Here is a 22,696-nt window from a genome sequence, read left to right on the forward strand (position 1 = left end):
TAACATTATTGCCTCCATAACTTCTCATCTATGCAACTATCATTGTATTGGTGTTGTGAAATGCCACAGTTTTTCAGCTATTCACAATTTATAAGGTGTAATATCACAGTTTTCTATTTTTTTACATTGTGCATAGCTTATATCTTAAATTATATTTTATTGTTTTTTTATGTCCCTTTTTTGCTCCATGAATTCCCTCAATGCGGGATCAATAAAGTGTCTCAATGAATCAATTGAGATGTCTTGTTTCATTGGTTAAAATTCTCACTGACTGACTTCTGGCTTGGTGACACTAATCATCCTAATAAAGTGAATCATTGTAAACCCAGGAGTCTGCAAGGGCCATTTATTTTTAATAACTGACTTGATTCTTATTGCTGTTCCCATCTCTCACTTCCTGCTAAACTCGGTTCCTCACAGTTTGACCCGTCTTCAGCCTAAAACAGACTATGGGCTTATTTTTAGAAAATACAAACACAGAGCGACTGCCGGGGTGCTTTTGAAAAGCACTAGCTGTGTCTGGAGTCATCAGCAGTAATGTCTTGAGTGGTTGGTGTCACAGCACATCATGATCCTACCCAGTGGAATGAAACAGAGGATTACAGGAAGGGTCTATGCTAATTAATACAGAGCTTATCCTGTGATTAACGGTTTCTGCTCTGATGGAAGTGGTCTGTTTTAGGATGGCAGCACTCTCATTCAAAGAGAGGGAGTCACAGTAAGAGTATTGAATTATGTCAGATTGGCCATCTAGTCCACAGTTTTGGGTCTACCTGATTCAGTTAACTAAAAGGTCTGATAGAGCGACTAACACAACAACATGAGGGTACGTGACTCCTTTAAGAGTGTGGGAGGCGGGGTTATGTATGTGGAGAGCATGAGACAAAGCAGTCTTGTGCATGTGTATATGTTGGCATGGAAGCAGAGACCAATTTAGCAAAAGATAGTAATAAAAACTGACTTCTTATAAAGGATGTGCAGATTTTCAGTCACATTATCATCCACCCAAGTCTCTCTTAAGAGCCAATTACCAGCTTTGGCTATTAAAGGATGAATCTTCCTAATGCTTATTGATCATGGTCTTCATAATAATGCATAAAAGTACAAAAATGAACAGAATGAACCATTAGTTGGTGATGTGGAAAAACACCTGAACAGTGCTTGGAAATAGTTTTTTTCCACGACAGTTGGTGAGCTGGAACATTAGATGGAGGAGGGAACAGCTAAAACAAAACCGTCTCTAAAAATATCAAACTGTCTCATTGCTTCTAGCTGGAATTGTTCCATGATGATAGCAAAAAAACAACAACAAAAAAACATGTGAAATACTTACTGACAGTTGACATTAAAAAAATTATAAACACATCCAAAAGCCTTTCACAAAATCACCACAACCCCGGTGGTGTTTTGCCACTTTACACTGAAATTTGTGCTTCTAAATGGAACTGTAAAATAACTACTGGTAAGAATAAAAGCAAGGACACAAAAGCTTATTCAATTCAGGATTTTCCCAAGTGGTTTGTTTTCATGCGGTGCCTGAAACTAAAGGTTTGAGCCTACATGGGGTGAGCTCTTACTAATATCAGTATCAGATGTAAAGATAAAATATAGAAATTGGGGTGAATAGTTTCAGTTTTAATTTCACCTTATAAGAGTTTTACCAGGATTATTATCAGGACATGAAACTCAAAATACTTTATAATGTGGAAATACCACTGTTTTTATTTAGATTTTTCGCCCGTCTTGCACCGTTTAGTAAACTTTAAGTGGAGGGCAAAGGTTAAGTTGAGGTTCTTAGAAGTGCCCCTTCAAATGTTTTGCAAGTAAGATGGCTTACAATATTAAGTCTTAACTAAAAGACATCCGCAAGAATATGTGGACTCTACTCTGAATTTTTATTCTTAATTTAAAAAAAATAAGTAAAAATAGAATAAAAAATAGTTGGTAAAATCTCCTCTTGCTCTTGTGAACCTAATATTGTCCTCTTGGCATCTCCCACCACAGCTAGCAGCTTTCTACATTTCACAGCTGCGTGCACACAGACTTGGCAGATGTATGGTTGCTCTTCATGATGCAACTCCTGATTATCCCCAGAGAGGGAGGGAGTGGGCTTTGAAATGGCCACCTCGAGGTCTACAACCAACCTTCTCTGCCATCCTAACAACTGCCACCATTATTCTTGCAAACCCAAGACTTTGTATAATCTTATCTCAAAAACAGGATGCATCCTCAAACTCCTGATGGTAATCGTGAAAGGTGATTCCCAAACAGAGATTAAGGTGCAATAATGAGATAAAAATTCTTTACTTGTCATTTAAATTAGGATTCAAACTATCGCAGCTTGGTAAATATAAAATATCTTTATTCAGCTGCGGCACAAATTTACAGTAACAATAAGGCCTAAAAGCTCTGGATCACGTGAAATGGTACTGCAATGAGGGTCTCCAAAAGAAAAAGTCCTTCTTGTCAACACTTTTGAGAAGCAAAGTATTTTAATCCTGAATGATTACTCTGCTGTGTCACTTTTTACTGCAACAAGCAGGATTAAAATCAAAATCTCCTTCAGGGTTTACTCTAACATGAAGAAGACTGGTGAATAAGCAGAATACTGGTGATGCCTTCCCTTATCTGAGCCCACAGTTTTGTAAATTCCTCTGAATTGAATACGCAGGCAAAGACAGAAGACAATAGGCTGTGATTACTTCAGCCACTCCATACGGAAAGAATAGAGATGTTAAAAATGGAGCACTAATGTTTGCCCAAGTGCGGCTGGGAGAGAAGAAAGAGAGAGAATTATGCAGCACTTTGCTCTATTATGTCTTTGACGCTGTCAGCAGCAGTTACAGGCGCCTGTTTGAATCTGTTCACCCCTGTGGACAAGCTGACAATCCCCACCGCTCGCCTCAGGATGCAGGAGAACACGTGAGTGCGAGTCTTAAAACGCTCTTGCAATATTTGCATAATCCATCCACCTTCAGTTTCCATGGCCACTGCAAGTCCATGTATGCATTAACGTGAGCGCACAGTCGTTATGGCACAGCCGTTTGATAACATATGTGTTTATGCACAAAAAGCACCATCACTGTTTGTGTGAATTTAGTGAGCCAGAGAAGCAGAGTAACATCAAAAGGAAAATAACCGGGGACTATTTATTAAACAGACGCACACCCTCACCCACATGAGCTCAGCAGTGCTCTGCTGCAGGGGTTTCTATTGCATCAGTAAGAAGGAGAGACTCCCCGGCTCTCAGGGAGGAAGGAGAGTGATAACCAAACCTAAATGAGCTGCAGACCAGCAACAGAAAGGGTTGGGGGGACACTGGAAGAATGACAGCATAAGCTATTGTGACCAGCTGAAGGTAAACAGAAATCTGCCACTGTATATAACAGAGGTGTAAGAAAATACCTCTGACTAAAGTCGTGCATTAATTTTGTGCATATTCAAGCAACACTAGCTCCATTTTTGCCCATCCTTTGTGCCCCAAATCTACTCTGCTTCTCTCAGTGTCTGGCAAAGCAAATAGCACCAATAAGGTCAGTGAAAAGCGACCATTTTGCACTTTTTTCTCATTAGATCAAAGCCCTCGTTACCTCATATTTTAGTTATTACACCACCATCACATTGTTTTGCACAAGTATCTCAAGACTTTAAAGACTTAAGAACTGAGGTAAGAACATCTCACTGCATCAAGGAGGAATTAGGTTTACAGTGGCATTTTTAAAAAAAAAGGTTCCATGGAATATTTAAAGACCAACTGAAGCCCTAACCAACTTTTTATGCAGATTATCTCTATAAATTGGAGCTGAGCCCTACAGTCTCTCAAAACAAATGTTCTTGCCCCTAATTAGGGTGCTCTAGGGAAGGGCAGGTTACGGGTGTCATATTTTGCGTTTTTGTGCAAATTTGCTTAACACTGTAATATTTGGCCTAAAACCATCTTAGTGCTGCCCTCTTTAAGTGAACCGTGGTTACTGCAGTCAAGTGTTCCACATTGGTTACAACTGTACAGCTTGGTTCATGTCTGTCACAGCCCTGCATTTGGGTATAAAACTCAGACACGCCTCATGGGGAGTCAGTAGCTGGTATTTTTAGTGTGGCTAAGCATTGATCGACAGCATTTTTCAGCTTTTCACACGTGATTCATTTTCATTGTGAACACAAAGTGGAACATGGCTTCTCTCTACTTCGACTGCTGGCGGTTTTGCTACAAGACGAGTGTGTGAGACTGATTGCAGAGCTTTGGAAGCAGCAAAGACTCACAGCAGAACTTGCTGCTTGCTCAGTCAGAACGGGTGCTTTATGTGTCATCACCAAAGTCTCCAATAACACAAAAACATTCTTAGAGCTGTTGTTGGTTGCTTTTTTTGGGGGAAAAAATTTGCTAGAGGGATCCGTTCGTCCTGACCACCTGCTCAACCCCCTCCACGGTTGGCCATCCACCTCAGTATCTATTGGCTCTGTCCACTTTGATGGCAGTTGTTACATTTTGAAAATTTGTAAACTTTATCAGGCTAAGTTTTCTATATGGTTCCGACAGTTTTCATTGTAATGTGCTAGATATTTGAGTAAAAAAATCATTCCTACTGGAAATGTTCACACTTTAGTTAAAACTAATCAAGGAAATTCTGGAACAGAAGACTTGGTTTCTGAATAACAAATCTTTAGTAACAATATCAGATACTTCACTTGAAAAGAGGATAAATTATTATTTTCTCTTTTTGTAAGGCCAGCAGTACAACTGGTTACTTTGTCCACACTTGGTCTAGCAGCATGTTATAAACAGCGCTGGTCTTTCCTCCAGAATCAAGCTTTTGCCCTGGCTGCAATCTAAATACATTTCCATAACTATGGGCATCACACTAAATACATGCATAATACATTTCAACATGGAAAAACTGCATCAGTGTAAAAAGAGGTAATTCGTTGGTTTGAGAAGCAAACCTTTCTTTGCGGGGGGACGGGGTTAAGGATTTCCAAACTCTGATTTGCTCATTTTACATTCAAACCTTCTCTGCTTATAATTCTCAGAGCTTAATAATAAAAAAATAAAATTCTGTGCTTATTGTTCTCAGCTCTAAGCTCAGTCATCCGGGAGGGACTCAGAGTAGAGCCGCTGCTCCTTCACATCGAGAGGAGCCAGTTGAGGTGGCTCGGGCATCTGGTCAGGATGCCTCCTGGACGCCTCCCTGGTGAGGTGTTCCGGGCACGTCCCACCGGGAGGAGTCCCCGGGGAAGACCCAGGACACGCTGGAGGGACTATGTCTCTCGTCTGGCCTGGGAACGCCTCGGGATTCCCCCGGAAGAGCTGGAAGAAGTGGCCGGGCAGAGGGAAGTCTGGGCCTCCCTTCTGAAGCTGCTACCCCCGCAACCTGACCCCGGATAAGCGGAAGAAGATGGATGGATGGATGGATATTGTTCTACTTATTCCATAGAGCAGAATATATATCAAATGATTCCGGATACTGTCTGCTAAATTTAGAAGTGACTTGCATCTAATTTTTGCAAAACTTAACCGAAAACTTGTGTATCTGCAGAAAACATTCAAATTGTATTCACAAATTTGCCATTTCCAAATATAGCCCCTATGTTTAGAAAATGTCTGAATAGATTTTAATCAGATTGTGCCACTTTGATAACTTCTGTAAAAAACAATCAACACTTAATATATATATATATATATATATATATATATATATATATATATATATTAACATATGTTGTAATCATGACAATGTCAAATAGTTTTATAAACTTACATTTTTCTGTAAGTTTAACAACAGTTAACTGGAACCTAATTGAAATCTGAGGAGCTGAACAATGAATGAATTTTATCAAAAAAGAAAAAAACAACTATTAATCTAGCCTTTAGCAAACCATTCTGGATGAAAACATCAAGAGCAACGTATGAGTTGATAACCACTTTATTTGTGGAGATTTGTTTTTGGAAACAATAAATCCTACAGAAACTCATATCTATGGCCTCATATGTATATAGTGATATGTCACACTATATTTTATGAATAATATATAAAAATCCAATTCAAGGCACCCAACAGGGATCCTAATCAAAATTTTTAACAACCTCAACTGCTCCTTTTGAAGCAGCCTCCCTGAAGCGCTTCACTATCTTAGGGTGACCCAGCCACCCAAAAAGGAATCTCCATTCAGTCACTTGAGGTCACACTGTGATGATCCATATGTTCTGATCATAGACAACAGCAGGAGCAAAGATGGACAGTAAAAGTCAAGAGTTTTACTTGTTGGTTCAGTTGTTTCTTCCCTCAGCTGATCAACGCAGTGGTGCAGATGAAGTGTCAGTCCATATATTCATTGCCTGCTTCCTCCTATCAGTAATCATGAACAACACTCCAAGATACTTTAACTTTTCAGCTTGAGGCAAAATCTGACCCCTAATCTGAATGGAACAGTCCATCTGGTTGCATGACCTGAGGAGTTCTGGTCTTCCGTCCTACCCATCCTTCTGTTGCTGGTTAAGATATTTAAGAACCGAAGGACAACCAGTCTCAGACTACTTTGAGAACCGACAATATTTTGATTTAAAAGTAGAGGATAACAATACAACAATCATAATTTACTTGTTGTGGTGGTTTGTCAAGTGTTAATCCCTCAAAATGTAATCCCATCAAGTCAACCACATCTGGTAGAGCAACTGTACAGCATGTTGATCCAAAATCATTATTGGAAAATCAATACTGCAATAACAAGTACTGCTTGTATTCAATTGTGTCATATGCAAGTTCAGCATGCCAGCAATATATTCGCCCTGTTGGGTAGACTTTCGTATATATAAGTTGTATATACTTTAAAAAAGGTTGATATTTTAGAGCTGCAGCGAGGTTCAAGCTGAAGGGGAGAAATAAGAGGTTACAACACAGACAGAGGATGGTGGTTTGATACATTCACTGTTGGCTTTGGATTTATTCTCTCTGCCTTATCCTTTGACATTTTAATGCTAGTTCCAGCAAACATTTTACATCCCATTTAATCCCAAAGCAGCAGTTTTTCCTTTTTGTTCCATCACAGAAAATCCTTCAACACAGTTTATATCCGCCATGTCAGCAGAAGCTCTGCGAGAAGCATTTCGGTATCTAGTCATTTTACGGTTAAAGAGAGCTGCGGTAAGCCCGTATGATAGCAGGTGCTGTACAACATCACACGAAGGTGGAGCCATTTATGAATTACAGATTTGTGTACGTCTTTGCAGACATTGGCCAACTTGCTGCTCTGAAAGGAAACAAGGATTTCAGGAAAACTATATAATTCAAATCTTTTTTAAGTATTAAGTCTAACCTGGGAACCACCAAACTTGCTGTTTTTGACAGCTAGTTTAAAAATATTTCAAACAGAAATATTTTAATGGCTATATTGTTGGATGCAAAGCTCATACCACCACAAACCTTCATCTGATTTTGATTGATTTGATCTGTCAATAAAATCTTTAGTGTGTGAAGCTAAAACCACTTCCAGTGTAGCACAAAAATCTTAATGTTTTAGATAAACTCATCACATATTTTTACAGTATTTCCATGAGAATCTTGCCAGTCATTGCTATAATTGGCTGCCCATCTCAGTGGTAGAACTCAATGAGGCCACACTCTGAGAAGCATGGAAGTGATTCAAAGATCCTGGATGCAGACCATGTGTTTGTAGCAGAGTGGGCGTGAAGTTGGCTTCAACTCAACTCATCCCGTCTCCCACATTTTCTGTCAATGACTAAACTGTGTAATTGAGTCAAGATTGCATTAAAATTAGCAATGAAAGGATGAGGGCATGAATAACTTCTTCCCGCTGACTGACGTTCACAGCTGTCTCCATTTGTGCTCTTGGGGCGGCACAGAACTCATCCTTAGCTAATCAAACCCCAAGTGTAATTTCCCCGAGGGATAAACACCTTGAAACTCGCAAATGGGACACATTTAATGCAACTTTATACCTTTAATATGCAAGAAATATGCATAAAATGTAATAGATGCACAGCAGATGCAGACAGCATCTGAAGGCATTCATTTATAATTCAGTTGGGTGAAATGTCAGATGAAATTTAGGATGCAGGGCTGCCTCTGCAAATCAGTTTTTAACCCAATTAATCAACTGTTAATCAAAGCTAATTTTTCTGGAGAGAAAAAAGAAATATCAGTATCCTTTACTATTTCCATTTAATATTATGCAGCTCGATCTTTAAAGAGTTTGATTAATACACACTCAAATGCATCATGTTTAAGATTCAGAACTTTGTATTTTCCCTTTTCCACAAATGGCTAAATTACCAGAATTGTGTGAAAAATCTTTCAATGTTCAATGATAAACTTTAAACAAAAATCCCAAAAGCCTGAAGAACTATAAATAAATTTACTTAAGACTGAAGACCTTTGCATAGTACTTAGTATTAATGCATTCAAATCAGATGCAGCCAAGCCTATGTGGGTGCGTTTTATTTTTAAATTGATTACATTCTCAGTGGAGTTTCGTTTTCAGACTTTCTGCCTGTCTCATCTTGTCTGTCCGTAAATAATGAACCAGCCACGTTATTTTTAGCAGAGATGAGAGCAGCGCTGCCTTAGATATTTTTCTGGGATCTCTCCAAAACTCAGCGCAAAGTGAAAATACAAGCACCAGCTTAACTGGCTATGGTAGGAAGAGCACTTCTTAACATCTGTTCCAAAACAGAGGTCAGACCCACAAAATATTGTTTGAAATAACTAAAGATTAAGATTTTCCTTTTGACAGTGTAACTTTATATATCTTGAAAAACATAAAATAACTTGAAAATCTACCTGTGAACTTAACCTAGTGTTCATACTTTATTTTTCTGGATGCACTGAATGCAACAAGCTCTCACAGAATGAAATTTGAAATTTCTTGTGTTATATAATGAATTTCCAGCATCAAAGCTGGAAACACTGCCGTATTCTTCCCTTTATGTGTTGATTTGTATTTCATGTCCTTTTGGTATTTTTTGTTGTTCCTTATTTATTAATCTTTGATACTTTGTGTTTTTTTGTTTTTATACTTGCTGCAACATCAATTGCCCAATTTGGGATACAAATAAATCTGAAAACTGAATCATGCGAATTGTTTAAAACCAAAAATGCAACATTTTAAGTGTTAAAACCATATTTAGTTACAATTTTCCTGGTAGTTTAATTATTAAGCCGTCTTCACAAGGGAAATATACATTTTTAGGTCATTCTCCCCATTTTTATGCACCAGTATAGCAAAACAGCACCACAGCTTATGAGAGTATCACCATGTTGACATTTATTACATCTTGACCCTTCCAACACACTTTTCACTCTGACCAAACAGCTCAATCCCTGTATTTTTTTTCTCTCTCTCAACTTGAAGGTGTAAATTGTTGAAGCTGGGGCTTCTTTTGTCAGCTTTGTCTCACGCCACAGTGACTTTAAACTGGCTTCCTTGTAGACTGATTGTTAACGAATAATCGTACCGTTATCAACTCAGAGCTGGTGCATGTATACTGACTCTGTAAGCCGTTGCAACAAAGTCCCTCAATATAGTTTATTACAATTATGTTGTGTTCAATATTTGTCCTCACTACAAATTTATTACAAAAAGCAGAAAGTACTGAGTTTGATGCAAGTACAATCTACAAAAAAGAAAGCTCAAGTCTACCAAAGATGTGAAAAGCTGATGTCAACTTTTAGCAGTATGGGATGCAAGAGTTAAAACGGTTAGCAGAAACATGTGCGCCAACAATGTGACCAGTTCTAAATGGAATGGAGAAAAGGCAACCGGGCATGCAAAACACAATGGCGTTATCCTATTAAGAGACAAATTCGAACAGAGGCACAGATTTACGCTGCAACACAAACACAATACCAGCACTGACCTTGAAGCTCCAGTAGTTTGGTTGTTGCTAAGGGGGGAGAAAAACAAAGAGGAAAAGAGATAGAAGGGACACAGAGGGGGGAAAAAGGAGAAAAACAGGATTGAGAGTGTGAGACTTGCTGTAAATACCACACTAAAAGAATGACCAAAACAAGAGCTGGTTAGATCCAAAATCTGACTTTATTACAAGGTTTCTATGTGAAAATATGCAAGTGATAACAACACTGGACAAAAGACAAAAAGATAGATGCCTCAGCATGTCAACACCCCTTTTCATGAAAGAATATTTATGTTAAGTTTTTATACGTTTACAAGTGGATTCTCAAAGAAGTGTAAACCTAGTCTTTACTGCTAATTTCTATGCAGGTAATGTATAGATTAGATGAGACCCTTGAGGACAATTGTTCTCCCTCTTCTGAAAGGGGTGCATCTTTGAGACTGTTGATGGAAACTCTTAAAGAAAAGCTACCACTCACCCCATTAGTTTAAAAACAGCACAAAGCTAGTCGGCTCTGATAGATATATACACAGAAACACAGATATTTTGCAAAACTAGGGTTTTCTACTGCATGTACTCCTTCCATGCACATGTCAATTAGGTTTTAGTGAAAAAGAAAAAAAGAAGTTTGAGAAAACGTGTACATTATCTAGCTAAAGGGACATTTGAAGATTGGTAAAAACAATGAACTACAGCACCAAAAGTCAAGCACAAAATTGCTTTCTGCAATAGAAATGTCAAAAGCTGAGTAGCTTGTGTGGTTGTATGACTAAAAAATGGGAACGCAAGGCTAAACGGGGATGGTATGGTGGCATTTTCTTAATCTGTAGTTATGAGAGGTTTGTAGTGAGATGGGTGAGATTAGTGATGGGCTCTGACCTGCACCTGGTCTTTAATTTTGATGGACACTTTCACACATTTAGTAATTTAGAATGTGTTCCAATGAGGCTTGTTTGTTTAACCAGGTATTAAACAAACTTTCAATTAAGCCCAAATTCTTGTATTAAAAATGTTTATTGTTCTGATGTAATATTCCAATCTTAAATGTGTTTTCTTTAATTTTCAGCAGAAAATCATCAGAATTACCAACCTCAGTCTGTGTAAACTTAACCTATATAATCTGTTACACTTGGTCAATCAAGGTACTGAAATAAACTACGTTTTCGTTCTAATTTATTGAATATTACTAAATTTAGACAGGAGTTTTCTACAATATTTACACACAAGACTGATCTGTGGCAGTAATCAGAGATATGGAAGAGTGAATCTGCAAAGAGTAGAGGTACTGAAGGTGAATGAGTTGAAGTACCTGGGGTTAATCATCCAAAGCAACGGAGGAGATTACAGAAGGTAAGCTGCAAGAGTAAAACAGGTTTACAAGATGAAGACCAGCTGTGATGTATCGTTTAGAGATGGCAGAACTCAAAAAACAGGAAACAGAAGATCTTCACTAGAAGTAACAAAAATTATCTGGATTACAAAAGATACCAGCAAAACATCTTAAATTGTTGTTAGGAGATAGGCGGCCTAAGCTAAGATGCTCTGGATCTACAGAGAAAGAATCATAATGCAGTGAAGGAGGATAGGCAGAGGGCTGGTGTGACAGAAGAGCAGCAAATCTGCTAAGGCGACGGCTAACGGAAGCTTGTTAATGGGCAATAAAGTCAGTCATGCCCGTGTTTTAAAGACAATCTTGTTGCAGTTTAGGTTTTGAATGGAGACAGGTTGATAAAGAGTGTTGATATTGACACAAAGCATATTTGGACTTTCCCACATCAGTGCCTTAAACCTTTAGCTTTGAAGTAGATCCACTCTTCTGTTAACGTTTCTCGACAGGTGGTGCTTTAAGAGATTAATTGTATAGATTTTGGCTTTTGTAAATCAAATTTGTTGAGAAATATGATTACAAAGAATGATTCATGTGCTGAATACCCTAATTCAGAATAAACCTCTATAACAAATGCATGGGGAAATTAATCTGCTAATAAGTTTCTACAGTATGGTAAACAGCACTTACGAGGCTGTGAAAAAGGCTAAGCAACAATGACTGAAATAATTCTACTTATGGCCCCATCCGATAAATAGTGAATTTGATATAGAATAGAATAGAATAGAATAACTTTATTCATCCCAGCAGGGAAATTATTTCGCAGTTACAGCAGCATAGAGACAAGACACACAACAACCACCACTGAGTAGCAATTGTAGACAAAATAAAAATAAAATATAACATGCTGTCAATATAAAAAGCAGATTAGAGCAGTCCTTGCTCTAATCCTAATCTAATCATATTAGAGATGGGTTGATGTAAAGGCTGAATTCATTCTGGAAAGGTGACACACGGACAGCGAAACTCACAAACTGCCTCAATCGTCACAATATCAGAGATGCTCAAGACAAAGCCACTGATCACAATTACGCAAGAATTTCTGAGATGGATTCTTATGATCAGAATATACTGTATCTTTGTTGATCTGTTGTTAAAATAAAACATTTAACTAAAACATGTTCACATTTTACTAACTTTTCTCTATTTGAATGGCCACACAATAGATCTGCTTATGTCAGCAAACCAACAAATAAGAGTGTTTTCCAGCAATCTTCTGGGTGGGAAAATTATGTTAGAATTATTGTGATGATGGCCAGATTAACTTGCGTCTTCCATCGCTGCCATTGTAATGGAAATTTAATTGCGTGTAATGGATTCTAGCAGTTAATCAACATTTGGAGTGACTTAATGCCAGTTTTAATGATGCAGGCCCAGACAGCTCCACAGACCAGCCTTATGATCCATTGGCGCGAAGGAGGCTGCTGTGGACCCAGGAGCCAGATCAAAGCAATGTGCACAAGCCTAAATAGGAAGCTGGAGTTTTCATTTCAAATGGGAAGAAGCCAAAACTTTTATCTCATAATTCAACTGCACTGGACATATCCAAATGAGCTACAAGACCTTACACTTTTTTTCGTTTTTGTGAATGGCTTATGACAAATTTGAAAATGTCAATCCTTAAACCCACAAGATATTAGAAACCATCTTGCTTCATGTTCCTTTTTTTATGTTTTCGCAAAAGTGAGGAGATTAAATGACAATGCCAGCAGGCTCACTGCAAAATAAGAGGTATAATATTATTGAAAGCAAAATACGATACAACTTCAGTTGGAGCAGCAGCTTTTAACTTTGTTTCCTCTTTAGAAAGTCCCTGCTAGCACAGTCCAGCCATCTCTCACTGCCCTTCTCACTAGCGCACAACGCATTAAGGTACTTGAACTCATCCGTGGAACATGAACTCAGAAGCAGTCTTAAATCCGACCTGCAGCAATCATTCCACCTTTGCCATTTGAGAACCATGGTTCAAATTTGGAGGCAATAATTCATAACCCTGCTGCCAATTACTCCTGTGTGTAAAGACACCAACAAAACATCCTCTGCAAAAAGCAGAGAGAAACTAGACATTTTTCTCACTGTGACTGTGGCCAGAAATCCTAGGATGAAACAGTTCATTATGGAAGAATGTGGACACAGTCTGAACAGGTGTGAACAGGTGATTCCTATAGCAATCCTGCAGATTGGCCTAAACAACACAACCATAGGGCTTTTTCAGAAGCACGGACAACTCCCATAAGAGATGGCGCCTTAAGCATCTATTTTAAGAGGAACAAAGCCTGATTTTTCTGAATGCAGAAACAGTCACAAGTGAGACACCTCTTCAGTGTCACATCAAGGATTGAGACCAGAGTTGTAGTCTGCTCTTGCAAACAAGAATACCAGAGACTGTTCTCTGAAGCCTCAAAGCCCTGTCCCTCAGGACAGGCATCTTGTAACTTTGATGTGGATCTCTGCTTCAACACATTTGGATCAAATACAGTAAATACCAGGACCATTGTAAAACATAACCAGATGCTGTGGAAGCAATTGATTTAAAAATTTAGACCAGGAACACACCTAAAAGTTGCCTCTGATGACTTGAGTTCCAAATCGATACTCTAAGGTGTTTAAATCTTTATTTAGTAAAAGCAACCCAATCTAGCAGAATTAAGCAATATAGTAATCTACTGCAGTGACAGTTTCTTTTCAAAACCTCATTGGTAGTTTATCATTACATCCATTGTTGCTTGTCTATGGTGATTGTTAGTTCTTCCAGTGAAACAAGATACATTGTAAATCCTGCATTCAAAGCAGATTACATAAAGTCAGTCAAACAATGCCTCATACAAACTCTCCGTTCTGGGAATGTGTTTAATTTGAAGTATTTTTATTGTTCTCCTTTGCTCCCTTTCCATATAAATGCTTTTCTGAGCATTTATCTAGTTATCGTACTGAACTGTGACTCAACTGAGGCTCTTTCAACAATAAATCTGGAATTGATTAACGGTCTACTCCTAAGGATTACGTAGGTGTTGCACGTCTGAGACTGTGCTAGAGCCAAGTTTCAGATGTAATCAGGGGAAGGCTCTCTGTGGATGTCTGCGGTCGACTTGTCTGCAAGCTTGCTATGTGGTAAGCCTGCAGGGAATACATCTATCTGTCAATAATGATCTACTGTGCAAAGAGAGAAGTCATCTGCAGGGCCCGGCTGCCTACAATACAGTCAATTATCTTCAATTTACTTTCATTAATTCAAGATTACATGGCAAGAAATATGAAGTACTGAATATGAAATTCTGCACCTGTGACAGTGTAGAGCAATCAGGAGACAAATTATGACCCCCTGTCAAGTCCTTTGTGTGCAGAAAGATGAGAGGTGGAACCTCCATTGATCTGACTCATTTGTCCAAAACATCTAACTGATAAAATGGATTCAGAGCCGGGGCATTTCAAACTCAACTCAACACCTAAAACATTTTGGTGTGGTCCTTAAGCCATTCTCCTTTGTAGCAGGATGCATTATCCTGTTGAAATAGCCCACGTCCATTAAGAAGAAAAGTTTATATTGAAATTGTGTACATTATCTCAAACAATTTAGAGGTAGGTCATGTCAAAATAATAGGACCCATGTTTTCCCAGCAGAATATTGTCCTCTCAATCACATTGCCTCTTCTGGCTTGCATTCTTCCCATCCTGCATATTGATGCCATAAGCAAAATCACGTGCATAGGTGCATCTTCATGATGTAAAGTAAACAGTGACGCATTGTCACTGTTTACTTGTGACAATGCGTCACAAGTAGTGGTCACATGGCAATCTTACTCCATTGCCATGTGGTCCACTTTTGAATTTCACATGGCCACTAAGGCCATTATGGTTGTTGCTTCAAACATTTACAGAAAATCTGCCTACAGTAAAACTAACTGGTTGCAACACCTAAATGTTTCAGCTAAATGCACTGCCACAGCATCTAGGGGAACCCAAACGTGTGTGTAGGCCAGTCCTCAGCTACATACAACATTTGTCCAATAAGTCTGACAAGCCAGTAACAAGTTAAAGAGGAAAACCAGACAGGTGGAGGTTTCATCTCACTCAGCTTTCTTTCTGGTTGTGCATACAGAATATCTGTTCTGCTCAATTGAACTGAAGTGACTGATTTTCTCTATCCTCTCATCACCCTGTCCATAGCATGCAGGGGCACAGGTGGCAGCACCAACATTTTAAAGTTTTTTTTTTGTTTTTTTTAACCACAGGAAAAAATTTTGCAACTGTGATCTTGACAGATTTTGAGAAACAAATTCTTTGTCCATCATGTCCAAGACAGAGATGGGACTGAATGAAAATGCATTTGAGACAGAGACAAGACCAAGACTTTAAAAGAAAGTAGCACAAAGCTAGAGAATGTCCAGACAGAAGCTGGTAGTTGATGTTCAAGCATCTTTAGAAATGTTTCATCTCCTGCAGAGTTGTATTCAATATCAAGCTGCTATGTGAGGATGCTTTAAACAAAGCAGCAGTAAAAAGTCTTCAAGGGAGAATGTGGCAGATTTACTGTTCTGGGCATTCTGAGGATATACAGCTGCTGATGTTCCTTCACAGCCAACACTGTTTTGTTTGTTGTCCATGTCAGATCCCCTGAGATATGTGTGCCCACAAATCTGAAGCTAGACACACTGTTCATCCTCTTCGCATTGATGTGCAGTGGGGCATGGATATTCTGCATCTTCCTGAAACCAATTATAAGTCCTTTGGGCTTTTTTGAGGCACAGACTGTCCATTGTGCAATACTGTCAACCGCTGTCCTTGCTAAAGAATCATTATCCTATTATCATTATCGTCAGCCCTTCCACAGTGGTATTCTCCTTAAATTCTGTTGGTGCGATGAGGTGGAGCACAGTCATGAATGGGTATGGAGGAAAAATCTACATTTTACTCCCTTTCAAAAGAAAAAAAAAGAAAAATTAGTATTTCAACTACTCTGGTATCTTCAGCATCTTAGGGAGCGTCATCTCTGTCAGTCATTATCAGAGTCTGATTTGAATAGAAAGTTTAAAGAATGTGGGAAAAAAAATATCTGAACAGAGATTCCCAACGTTCTCATGCGCATCCAATGAAACAAAAAACTCAAAGGAACAAGCAACTCTTCAAAACACCAAGGAGATAATTATAGAAACACATTTTACAACATCCTGCAGCACAATATTTAAATCATTTTCAAGGAATACACAAGTTCTAGTTTTCTCTCACTTCAATTCCAAGCAAACATACTGTTGATTGTGTTACATTTGCAAGCTTCACTCATCCTGTATGATCTTTGTTTGCAGAATCTCAAACAAACGAGTCAGAAAATCTACAAATATCTGTCACAACACACCATTTCAGAGGATTTTAGCTGCAGCTTTAAGCACAGACATTGAGCTTGGTAAAGGAGATAGAGGATTCCTCCACATTCCTGTACACAGCATTAAGTATTCATGACTTCAGGAGGAACACCTGACGCTATAGTACAAACAAAAATGAATAAATAAATCAAGTAAAAACGTGAACACACCCAACATTTGATAAAGCTGCAAAAAACATTCAATAGTCAAATTTGCGAATTAAAGTATATTCCTAATTTCAATACTGCAGTGTAGTTTAGAGCAAAATCTGAAAACATTTCTTCAATAAATTCTGTTCAAATTGAAAAAAAACATATTCCTTTTAAAATTCAGCCTGAAGTCCCCAACTGTATGTTTGAACAGCTGTTCTGGGAGCAGCCAGAATCCCCAGCAGGTTTTGTTTTCTCACCTGAAATCTAAGATTAAAATTTCTCACATTTTGCTGATTGAGTTGGTGAAGGAACTAGAACAGAGGATGTAACCTCAACAGGCCTGTGGGCTACAGTGACCCAGATTCATATGCTTCTGGGCCCTTTTCCAGCCCCATAAACCAGGACGCAGAGGCCATACCCGAGCTGATGCCACCTGATCTTACTCTGCTTTAAATAAAAGATTTTAATCTGATATTTATAGTTTGACTTAAAATGAAAGCATTTCTAATTTGAAGAATGAGTGACCTTGGTGAGCTTTCGTCTACAGTTTTAAAGTCTACTTTACGACATTAAATAGTTCCGTTTTATTGACATCCCAAGGGAAAACTGGTATGCAAACTCTTAAGATGTGTAAGGGGTCTTACACATTTTTCATTTCCAAGTCCAGACTGATATTTAGATTTTTACATCGGTGTTTGAAACATTCTGGACATGTATGAACAAAGCATTTAACTAGTCACTGTTTATTATCAGTTTGCTTCTCAAGTGATGAAACAATATGAAGTGGGCATCTGATTTTGGAGTACAGTGAAGGGCCGTTTCTGTGCCATGTGGAAAAATTTAGAACATCAGCTTTGTTTCAAAATCTACAACACTTGTGAAATGCTTGTGAACTTGTCAAATTTCTATTAGATTTTATTATATACGATGTATGTATATTGTTTGCAGAAATTTACCCAATTCACGGTTGCCACTGCCTTAAGAGTAGTTAGCGGTCAAATTCAGCAAACTGGTTATTTTATACATATTCTAGAGTAGATGAGCATTTACTTGTGTTTTCTGTCAGTAAGTAGAATAATCAATGGAATGGGAAAAAACCCCCACAAAAGGCAGGTCATCTATACATTGACAGTGTAAAAAGACTATTTTTCAGAAATTCAGACATTTCATATTCATGTAAAAATGAATAATTCACATGTACATAATGAAAAATTCTAAGGAATAAAAAACTTTACCAAACTTTGAAGGAACCCTGAAAGACTAAGTTTTCATTACCGTCTGATGTTGGTTGTGCACTGAGCTGATGACTCAGCAAAATTTGCTTTCATGAGTTTTTAATTAGACATTTAAGAGCTGCTTATTAAGTTGTGATGAATCAAAATAGGCTCCTTGATGTGCCATAAAAAGAAAACAAGTACATTTTCAAAGTTTCAGGCCTGATCAGACATAATATTAAACCGCTTTGATGCATTTTTGAGTAGAAGAATGGAGTCTTTTACTCTGTGCTATGAAAACTTATGTGCCACTGACAGTTTTCTTCTGTTTTGAAATAAAATAGCTTCCAAATTATGATTTAATTTATTCATTTGTATAAGGCTATCCAAACCAACCTGAATTCTTCACTTTAACACCACATTTACACCATTTAATACCTTTATGCAGCTAGTTTCATAATGGATAAAATAGATTTTTATCAACTATTAATATGCCTGTATACCAATCAAACTTATTCTCATGGGAATGGAGCTGGCAGTGGAACGTAAAACCATTTCACAGAGCTTAACTTTAGACAGTGAATCTCCTCAGATAACGCTGTTGAAGCACAACACAGCTGTTTGAAATCCTCAGCTGAAAAAACATAAATTGAGGTTTTCCCCAAAATAAACAAATGAATATCGTACAGCGTTTTGATGTTGATAAAAGGATTCTCGGGCCTAAAATGGAGAATCTGCAGGCTTTCTGCGCATTTTACACCCCAATATTAAGATGATTAACACCATGCAGAATGCCACCTCTTTCACACAATTAAAAGAATAACAATGAACCTTCAACTGTGCAAAACAAGACTGGCACCTGCTAGAAGAAACCTGGTCGGTACATCTAAAATCTTTAACAGGAACTCCCAAGGTCTACGATGATAGAAAATGTACATGTTACTGGAAGGTAGTTTTTATGTTAAGTCTCTAATTAGTTGCTTCATTCCAACACTGACTGCTACACACTGCATCATTGCATCTTAGATGTTAAAAGGGTTGATTTCACCATTAGAATGAGAATAAAATGTTTTTTTGCAGGGATGAGGGAATGAATAATGTACCCAAAATGTTCCTAGGCAGCGATTTTATTCAAGGAAATCATTCTTGGTTAAATTTAATTATATTGCCATATTTTGAAAGGAGGTCTAACCCTGTCATGAATAATTTCTTGAAATATAAAAACTAGAAATCTCAGTATCCTGCGGCTTCATCCCTTCAGCTCTGAAGCAGTTCTACACTGTTGCTCCATAATTACAAGCAGACAACTGAGAAAACGGCCATTAATATTATCAGACTTCTCCCAGGTTCTCACTATTACTGCGACAGAAACAAACAGCTGATCATTGTGAAGTCAAGCACCCATTGTGTCATAATCCTTAATATAAATCTGAGCAGTCACACAGGGCTGGGCACTGCGTAATCGCTCACTCGCTTCGTTTATTCACCTGAATTTGAAAAGACAAAAAAAAAAACAGTGGCAGCCCGACAATATAACACACCAACAAGCTGATATGTTTTTGGAATATAAAACTACTGGTCTCACCTAGATTAAGCACACTCCTCACACCCCCAACCTCACACACTGACTCAGCAATCACCGCATGTAAAATTTCTGATTCTTGAGTGGAAACCTAAGAGCGATCATAGAGATATCCAGGAGTAAAGGTAGAGAGAAAGGGCTGGGCAGATAGACGTGCATGGCTGACCTGCATGTCAAGTAGCCATCTTTGTGCCCACCAGCCTCCCTCACCAACACTTCACCTTGCCTCTAACACACATGTGCTCTCGCACATGCCGTGCTTCCTTTTTTTTTTGCTTACACACGTGCACGCAAGCATTTTTGCAATCAACTTCATACAAATCACTGCGGCAGCTCTGACACACCTGACCCTCACCTGCCTGCATGGAAGGAAACGGGACCCTCCCCTGAAAACAGGCAGATTACGCTGAGCACCAGGAGGCGATGGAGTGTGTGCACACTGGTCAAGCTTCAGCTCCAAATAAAAGAGGAGGCAGGTAAACATTCACGTCTATCATGCAGCAACACATCCGTCACAGAGAGCCTGGTTGAAAGCCTCGCCTGAAGGATGGAAGGAGGAGGTTAGAGAGTTACCGTTTGCACTTAGTGACTCTGCATCTTCACGCTCCACATGCCTCCCTCTTCTTCCTCCCCTCTCTCCATTTCCTTTTTTTTCCTTCTTCTTCTCCACTGCGGCTCAGTGTATTCCCGCGCCCAGAGGATCTGCCAGTCCCCCCTCGCTGATTCCGGTAGTAGCGCCTAAGAGGCACTGAGCATGTCTCCCGACCCCACCTCCTCCCGTCCGTCCGTCACTCTCTATCTCCCCTCCGTCTCTAAAAGAAACGATGAAGAAGCCCTTCCCTCCTCCTCCTCCTCTGCCTCCGATTCCTCTGTCCTTCGCGGTGGCTTCCTCACTCTCGGTACAGCATGTCCGTTGCCAGCCATATGATATCACACAGTTTCCTTATATGGGAAGCAGGGGGTTGCCATGACAACAGCAGACCACCTGTTTTCACCTCTTTATTTTAAATCAGACAAATGGTGTATGTCGGATGCGCAGAGGCTGCACGGGGGAATGCTCAGAGTGGGTGGGGAGAAAAAGATGAGATGGAGGAATGACCGAGGGTGCAGAGCTAAACATATTTCATAGCCGTTTCTTTAATGCAAAAGCAGAATAAAAAACATCCATCAGAAAAGATGCAACTCCCTCAAAATGGTCTTGAGACATTTTGTTTTTTTAAGAGGAAAAAGTTTAGGAAATTAAAGTGTATCCAATTGTTTAAAAGTAACAAGGTGGACGTGAAAAATTAATCAGTTTGGGGGATTCAAAGAAATTGTCAAAATTTGAAAAAAAAGATTGTTTGTTGAAAAGAGCTTTTTTTTTCATTTTAACATTTTGAAACTGTAAGTTGAGGTTATAGGCCCCTCAACAATTTCTAGATTGTTAGAGAATAAAGTGTCCGCTTTCTAATCCTAAAGAAAATTTATTTTTGACAACAAGCTAATATGTCTGGCTTTATCAGCCATTTTTAAACATCTATAATGACTAACTGACCAACCATCATCTTAGGGTCAACAAGTTTCCATAACAACGGCAAGACTATTTATAAATCAACTGACTAGGAGCAATGAGTTGGGGAAAAAAGCCTTTTCTGCGCTACCATTAAAGAAGTAAACTTGCAACTGGTTACTGGGACAGTCACTGGAAAATTGTAATTTCAAAATGTGAGACAATTCAAGGAAAATTTTACCTTTAAATGTCCAAACCTTCCCATCAAACCTTCCACAATCAGTTCTGTAGTGGACCAAAAAAGAAACCTAAGCGGTCTAAAAGGTTATATGTTCTTTCATTTAATGAGATAAATTAAGAATGAAGAATGACCTTGTCATTTTTTCAACTTGATGAATTTACATTGGAAAATTCATCAGGTTTTCCAATGATGAATTGCACAATCTAGATTACCATTGGTCTAGATTTTGCAAAGAGGAACAGAAAAATGATCCATCTCCAATAAGCTTGTGAAGTGTTACAGAAACAAAAGTACTGCAACTTTGCTTTTGAACTAAATGAAAAACACTTGCTGTGTCAGTCATCCAGGTTATAGCCCAAAGCCGTACCCACCACATATTTAACAAGGAGGCAACAACTGTCAGAAACAGTTTATCGTCTATAGATTGTACACTGTGCCAATAAAAAAAATACAGGAACAATGTTCGGGGGTTAAGTTTGTGTCTATGGAAAGAAATGGGCCCATTTTCCTGAAACAACTGCTAAAGAGTCCTTTAAGGCAAACATAAAATAGCTGAGTCAGGCAGTTCTGTTTGAGATATAAAGTCAGAGCAGCTGATGATGGATGACTCAAGAGTAAAAGATGCCAAGAAAATAAAGATGTGAAGGGGCAGAGAATTTAATTTCACTCAAGATGTTTTCTCTCCACATCTCTGGGATCTGTTTCCCCTTTTTTTATTGCTCACTCTCTCTGATAATAAACAAAAAGAAAGGCCATTAGTGACCCTTCCAGCAGGTCATAAAGGTGCTATGATCTCTGTCTCAAGGCCCACAGGCATCTCACCACTTAATACGCTCATGTAAGTATCCAGGACCCACCGATGTGCTGCCATCTTCTCACGGGGAGCAAAAGAAATTGCCAACATGTAGAAACAGAAGGCACTCAGAAAGAGCTCAATTCCCCCTTAAGGTGACACTATGATGTTCCGCTTAAGAAAGTGGAACATGAAGCTGCATCAGAGTACACACACAGGAACCTTAACTTTTTTCTTTTGAGTTTAAGCAGATACTGAAAACGTACTGTGATCATGTGACCGGCAGTGAACAATAATATATCCAAAACCTAAGAGTCTTTGCCTTAAAGATGGAACAAGCAATTGTTTTGTTTTCATTCATATTGCATCACCAGAGTAACAAACTAAAAAGAGTAAATTGATAAGGCTTCAATTAAACTGTAGAAACTGAGCGAGGAATAAGGGGAACTTATTTAAAGGTATGTTGGTATTGAGGCAAAGCAAACATTATTAACAGGCTCCTTCAATACCCAGCCTGCTCTGCTTCTGCTTCTTGTTTATTGTGCGTGTGTCCTTTTACCCTCCCTGCAAAGTTGGTGGTTTCATTTTTATTGTTCAGTTGATAGTCCAA

General features: G+C 38.6%; 1 protein-coding gene across 11 annotated transcripts in view; it reads right to left on the reverse strand.

Moving 5' to 3' along the window:
* srcin1b (SRC kinase signaling inhibitor 1b) overlaps positions 1-22,696 on the reverse strand; it is a 95,758-nt gene that overhangs the window by 37,315 nt on the left and 35,747 nt on the right. For 9 of the 11 annotated variants that reach the window (XM_028029830.1, XM_028029832.1, XM_028029836.1 and 6 more), the window contains one exon: positions 9,872-9,898. In XM_028029830.1, coding sequence (XP_027885631.1) covers positions 9,872-9,898 — 27 coding nt within the window. Of the gene's footprint in view, positions 1-9,871; positions 9,899-19,918; positions 20,065-20,136; positions 20,594-22,696 lie in introns of those variants that run through there. The other 2 variants (XM_028029838.1, XM_028029837.1) reach the window with 2 other exon arrangements.

The sequence above is a fragment of the Xiphophorus couchianus genome, chromosome 10 (assembly GCF_001444195.1).
Source record: "Xiphophorus couchianus chromosome 10, X_couchianus-1.0, whole genome shotgun sequence".
In the NCBI taxonomy this organism is placed as follows: domain Eukaryota; kingdom Metazoa; phylum Chordata; class Actinopteri; order Cyprinodontiformes; family Poeciliidae; genus Xiphophorus; species Xiphophorus couchianus.